Below are 6,506 nucleotides of genomic sequence, written 5' to 3' on the forward strand. Positions count from 1 at the left end.
GCATGGCCTTTTATAGTCTGCGAATGCCCTCGTAAATTTTGGGCCACTTGGAGGACGTAAAAATACAATCTGAGGGAAATAATTAGCTTTTATTGCACATGATCCCGGAATTTTAGAGGGCATGCACCGTGCGTTCTCGTTTCCAGTGACTGTGGAGCGCAGTCGGACCAAGGAGCGCCTGGAGGCGAGTCTGGCGGGGCTGTGCGAGCTGGAGCTCCGCAGGCAGAGGCAGGAGTGCCTGGTGCTGGGAGCGCTGGCTCTGGGAGACCCCCTGGAGCAGGACAGCTCCAGAGGAGAGCTGGCGTGTTTCAGCAGCTGGGGACAGGAAAACTTAACGCTGAGGCGACAGCTGGTAAGAAGTTTATGTTGAGCGTTTTACTGCATGTTTGGATTCCAGCTGCTCTGCCTTCAGTCACCCCACCCTGTGTTTAAACCTCCACTCTACCTCTGTCCTGTACCACAGTCCTACATACTTTTGAATATCTAATAGCCTGCAGCGGATCCTCTTTGTGGTCCGCTTGACCGTTGGATGGACTCCTGGTTCGCGCTGCGCCTTTTGTGTTGACGTGACCTCTAGCTGCAAAAAAAGTTACTCAACTTGATAAATAGGGCCTCTGTTTGAAAGGGTGTAATGCGTCTCTGTGCTCTGGGCTGAGATTTATGCCTGTGGGCAACGAAATCAGGGGGTGGAGCACCCGCCGTTTGTGGCACAGACCGACTATTTAATGGCCCATTGTTCCCTCGTCATAGACTTTTGTAGATTTTACTACTTAACAAGCTCTTATTTGTGCTTTCCACACATCATAAAAGAATGAATTATTCCTTCAGCTTTTATGTTGCTGTCGCTGCTAACGTTTTTATATCACGATTATCGTATATAAATACATGAGACGCCTTTTTATGAGGAGATCAGTGATGCCAGGATTAGGAGAAGATTTAAAAAGTAGATTCATGGACACAAATAAAAGTTTCAACATTACGACTACACCTCAGGATGTTTTACGCACCACTGAGCAACCACTTAATCTGCAGATGACGATGTTGTCTGTATTTTTATTTTCTCTTTATGTTGCTTAAGTTTTTGTGTGTGGTGCGTGTGGAAGTTGTGTTTCTGTTTGGCCGCTGCTCTTGCGCAGCCCGCAAGCTGTTTCACATGGCCACAATAGGAAGCCATTATTAAAGAGGGTGAAAAAGAAATTAAATCAGCCGCCTCCTCTTCACACCTCCTTCCTCCCTGCCTCCCCTCCTCTCCTCTCCTCCGACGGGGCCCTAACAATAGACGCATATGGAGCAGAATACTAATGATGCCTATCGAGGCCCTGGTGAGAGGATAGAGGCGCACATAGGTGGCCTTGTGCATTGGATTCAGTTGGGTATGGCATGATGTGGGTCCTCATATGAAATCCACATATGATTCCCAAGGTAATGTTGAAAAGATGTCTGAAACCACGAACAACAATGCATGCTGGTTTCCACTGTGCCAAACACACCAGTCCTAAAATCCATAATCCAGTAGTGCTGGAGGGGCTGTCAGCGCATTTCACCCTGTCTAACACATCCACACTCTGATGGGAAACCGCCATTTTTAAGACCAATGAAGGAGTGACATGCGTTTCTCCCCCTCAGGATTGCATATTTTCCCGTTTCCATTTTCAAACGTGTCACTGGATCGATGTTTATTAACTGCTCTGCTTATCCAAGCGTGTGAGTAATTACACTGGAAATTCCTCTGAGAATTTTTTTTTTCCTTTTGCCCTACAGGACTCTAATTGAAGTCTCAAATTGAGTCTTCATGATATCAGGTCACCATCTGCGTCCGAGCCAAATCCCCAATCTCATCTCCCATGTAGGTTAAAGTCTCCAAAATGTATAGTTCACAGTGTGACACAGAAACATCAGCCCCATGAGACCTCCTGTGTGTGCACGCCTGCGTGTAGCTGCCTTGAACATGAATGTGGCCCCCAGACAGGCTGAGAGGCCTTTTTCTCCTGGATACAGTGTGTTGTGGTGCTGTTGAAGGTGTTGACAGCTGTGGGACGCCAGACAGCAGCTGGGAAAGCAAGGAGCTCTGACCTCCATCTCTGCTACCCTGCTGAGTGTGTTTAGAGAGAAGAGGAGAATATATGAATTGTGAATGAATGTGTGACATACATAAATGCCCCATGTTTGGATTTTAGAAAGCTCTAAGTTGCATTTACTCTCCTCTGAAAAGGTCTGAAATGAATGAACGAACAAAGCATTCATTCTGCAGCGTTGTATGTCTACTGTAGATTTTTGCCTTTGCTTTGTGCCTTTGCTGAACTCCTGTTTCATCATCAATCAGCTTGAGTGTTTGTGTCCTTGTGTGAAGACAGCAGCGCATCATTATTGAGGGTATAGAACACTGAGGAGTGACTTTTATGGATCACAGGATGGTTTCTCTGCTTTGGTGTTTGTGTTCTTTGGCAAACAAGTTTCTGAAAATATACAAATCATATGCATACAGACCAATGCATATTTGCAAGCATGAAATCCACACCTTGAGATGGACTCTGAACTCGTTCCACAACTGTCAGTCTTATGAACACAGCCTGGTGCATGTCTCTCTTTAGGGATTTCTTTGGCAGCCAACACACACTGCTGCTGCTGCTGCTGTTTCTGCTGCTGCTGAGCCTACAAGCCACCGTGCACGTAGGACAGACTCAGAGTGTGCTAATGAATGCCATTCACTATGTTAATGTAAACACTGTGTGTGTACAAAATTCCTCCCCTGTCAAAGTCATTTAAAAAAAATACTACAAAATGTATTTACTTATTAAAATACAGCAGTTGAAATGTGTCCATGTGCTTAAAGAAATAAGAGCTCAGTCGTTGAGTCAAGCAGTGAAACTGGGGGGGCAGGGTGTCTTGTGTGTGTGTGTGTGTGTGTGTGTGTGTGTGTGTGTGTGTTTCCGGCCTCCCACAGGCTGCTCTGTGTGGATCCAGTCACAACATAGCTTTAATTATAGAGGGTCCAGCAGTGTGGCTGCATGCCTTGTGTGCCCTGTTCCATAGATTTCTATATCCTGCCAATATTGTTTCAAAACCCAGCCAGCCGTTAACTGGTTACAGGTCTATTCTACAATCCTATTCAACACAGCCAAGGGCTATACCTTGCCAATTTCTTTCGCTCCTGTCGAAAACCTTTTTTGTGCCAGAATTACAATGTGTCTTTATATACTGCCAAGACATCCAGCCCTTATTTAGAGCTTGCTTTAAACTCTATTGCCTCCCATTCTTTATACACTTTCTGAAGTGTCTAAAAATGCTCTAATAGGGTAAAACACCCAGTCATAATGTTGTTCTGGCTTTCACCTGGATTCACCAGCTGCTCAGTGTATTTCAGGTAGCCCTGATGTGTTTTACCTTCAGTGTGGAGCAGCTTAATGGCTAAGTGAGTCTGGCGTCCTCTGTTCCCCCCATCCCCCACCAGCCTTGGGCATGAGATGCAGTAAAACAGCAATGATACAGTGTCAGGGAACCAGTGTGAGACCAGTAATAATGTAGTGCAGTCAAAGACCAGCCTGTAAAATGAACCCTGCCACTGTCTCAACCCGGCAGTTTGTTTGTTTTCTACAGGGTTATAATTTAATAACCAGAACCGTGGCTTTCGCTGTGAGCGTGTCCACAAAGCAGTGGCAAGCAATCACATGTGAGAAATGGTATCATTGATTAATTGATTTCCTATTGGCTTCCCCCTCCTCCCAGGCAGCTCTCTATCCTACGCCAGCAGCTAAAACAAAGCTCCCCACTCTTCATTTCTACCATACACAACAATATTGATGCAGGGATGCTAATGCTTTGTTTACGGTAAGACAATAAGCACGCTTGTCGAGACAAAACAAATGGCAGTGTTTGGGGTGAAGAGGTCGCGTGGGCAGCATCGCTCGCAGCGTTTGCATTATGACCGCATTTAGTCTGCAGGACAAAGGAGTCAGAGCTCGAGCACTGATTGGAGTGAATATACAAGCAGCAGTGAGCGATGTCAAATACATCGGCATTTTTTCTTTTAATTGTTTTGAGACGATAAAGCACTAGCTGTGATGAGAATAATGATGTTTAGCTGTAAGATTTGATCGTCTCATTTTATTGTGTTACCGTCCCGGTGCTTTGTCATTAAGAAAAGCATCTGAAAAAATAATATTTTGACAAGATGAATATGGGGGAACATGAATATCTGTACTAAATTTTATAGTGCTTCATGCCAAATACCATTTTGTCGAGACATGACGCTAAAAGCCAAAAATATCAACCTCATCTTGGGGCAAGAGGAAAGGTCAGGCAGATCACATACAGTATGTCAGTAGACTTTGTCCTCAACATGTCTGTTAAAAATTCCACAGCAAACCGTTAAATTTAAGTGACAATATTTCGATCTGGACCGAGGAGGTAGACCATCCGACATACTGTGATAACCTGCTTTTACATGATTTTCAAGCAGCTGTTTTGCATATCATAAGGCCTGTGTGCATTTATATTGGCAGTGTTTGATTGGTACAGACACACAGATGTACAAAGACGGTCCTCAGGAGGTGCAGGAGAGTGTGACAGTTGTCTGACAGGCTCTCCATCACAGTAGGTCTGTAACATAAAAAGTGTCACCTCAGTATGAGAACGTGCTCCATCTTCTGGTAATGAAGCTTCTTAATGAGCCTCCAACAAACTGAAGGCCCTTTGTGAACGCGTGTGTGTGTGTGAGTTTGAGTGTGTGTGAGTGTGTGTTAACCCATGCAGACAGGCTTAGATGCGAGTGCCTACAGATGCTAGTGTGTGTGTGTCAGATGGTGTCAACATGAGACCAGAGAAAATTGTCAGGCTGGCTGAACAAGCATGTCCAATCTAGCTGTCTTACTGGTGTGTGTGTGTGTGTGTGTGTGTGAATGGCCCTTATGTTAAAGATACAAGTACAAGACTGAGTGTTACGTCTTATCTGTTGTCAACCTGTGTGTTCCTATCTGAGCCGTATGAGCAAGCAGATTTGTCTGTATATCTGGATAGCATGTGTCTGCATCTGTGAGTATGTGTGTGCCACCCCACCCACATGAAAGAATCCCCTTCCCACTCTTCACAGACCCTTGAATTATTCATGTTCCAACTGACTGCTTCCCCTGTAAACGTGCTTGCATATGAGAGCCCAGTGACAGATATGGATGCTGCACACGGATGCATTTCTTTGCTGCAGAGTGGTGACCTGTGATGACCACATTTGTATTTTTGAGAACAGCTCAGTGCTCACATCTGAGTTGTGGCTTTGTCTGTTTTGACATTTTGTGTTGAACCATTCTGGCCATGCTTACCCCTGTTGTGAGGAAGAAAACACAGCACAAATTCAAATGATAGCTACGCTCCTATATTATATGTGTAAACAATTTGTTCCTAACTAAAACAGAAATGTCAGAGCTTTCTCAGCAGGGAATTGATGGGTGTCTGAGCGTCAAACAAAATCAGAAATGGTGTGCAGCTGTAAAAACAAGTAGCAAAGGATTCACAGATGTCCTTGTGCCTGTAGCGTTTCTGGCAATGAGAAATTTGATTGCAAGGACTGTTTCCTTGTTGTTGAAATCACTAATTGTTGCCTCTTGCCATCCACTTAAAAATGACTTCTTAACAACACAATCAAGTACAGACAGCAAGAAAACAGAATGAGTGTGTGTGTATTTGTTTTTCAGAGTGCTCTTCAGAGTTCCCCATGGGGCCTAATGCAGGCACTGGAACAGCAGGTGGGAGAGCTGAGGATCGAAGCTGATGACGGCTGCTGTGATGGAGGTCAAGGAGACACTGGCGACAGTCGGCCGAGCTCTGGTACTTCCACTGTTTCAAACCCTTTCCTTCTTTACAGCTCTGTCAAACATGCAATTAAGATTTTTCTAGAAACAAACACACCATTTCAGTGAATCCAGTAAAGCACATTTTTTTGTATACAATTGTTGCTCTTACTAATAAAATTCATGTTTTCTGTTTGCATTTCAAAATATACATGCAATGAATTTGTAATTTATTTCTGTTCCTACTGTTAGTTCATGCTCTAGTTGCTTGTAATTTTCTTTTGTGTCCCATTTGTGAAATGCGCTGAAAGACCTCTTGCATCAAGAGGCATATTTTCAGAGAACTGGAACAATCAGTGAGCTGTATTAAATGAGATAGACATCTTTTCTGACTCTCTAATTGCACTTTGTCATAGGTTTCTATGAGTCAAGTGAGGGACAGTCGCCAAAAGGAAAATCTTGCACCACTGAGCCTGCAGAGACCGTCTCCCCCTGGGTTTACACCAGTGACAGGCCAAAGTCTGTGGGTAAGAAAAACTAGCAGATGTGGAAAGGCTGAGGTACAGTTACTCACATGCATCCTCAGGAAATAGCAGATCTGTAGGTGAAGCCATACAAATTCTAGCGCACCACTGTAGCATTTTAGCATCATAAATAAGACAAACAGAACATTCACTTCTTCTTTTCCTTTTGTCCAAAGGGAAAAAGATGGCAGAATTGCAG

The 6,506-nt window shown here is 44.2% G+C and overlaps 1 protein-coding gene across 1 annotated transcript in view; it reads left to right on the forward strand.

Annotated features, from left to right (window-relative positions):
* LOC103353114 (dapper homolog 3) overlaps positions 1 to 6,506 on the forward strand; it is a 10,280-nt gene continuing 3,774 nt past the window's right edge. Inside the window, exons 1-3 of the mRNA XM_008275902.1 lie at positions 1 to 352; positions 5,688 to 5,820; positions 6,200 to 6,310. Of these exons, the coding sequence (XP_008274124.1) occupies positions 122 to 352; positions 5,688 to 5,820; positions 6,200 to 6,310 (475 nt within the window). The 5' untranslated portion in view covers positions 1 to 121. The remainder of the gene's footprint in view (positions 353 to 5,687; positions 5,821 to 6,199; positions 6,311 to 6,506) is intronic.

This window comes from Stegastes partitus, unplaced genomic scaffold (assembly GCF_000690725.1).
Source record: "Stegastes partitus isolate 25-593 unplaced genomic scaffold, Stegastes_partitus-1.0.2 Scaffold62, whole genome shotgun sequence".
NCBI classification, from domain to species: domain Eukaryota; kingdom Metazoa; phylum Chordata; class Actinopteri; family Pomacentridae; genus Stegastes; species Stegastes partitus.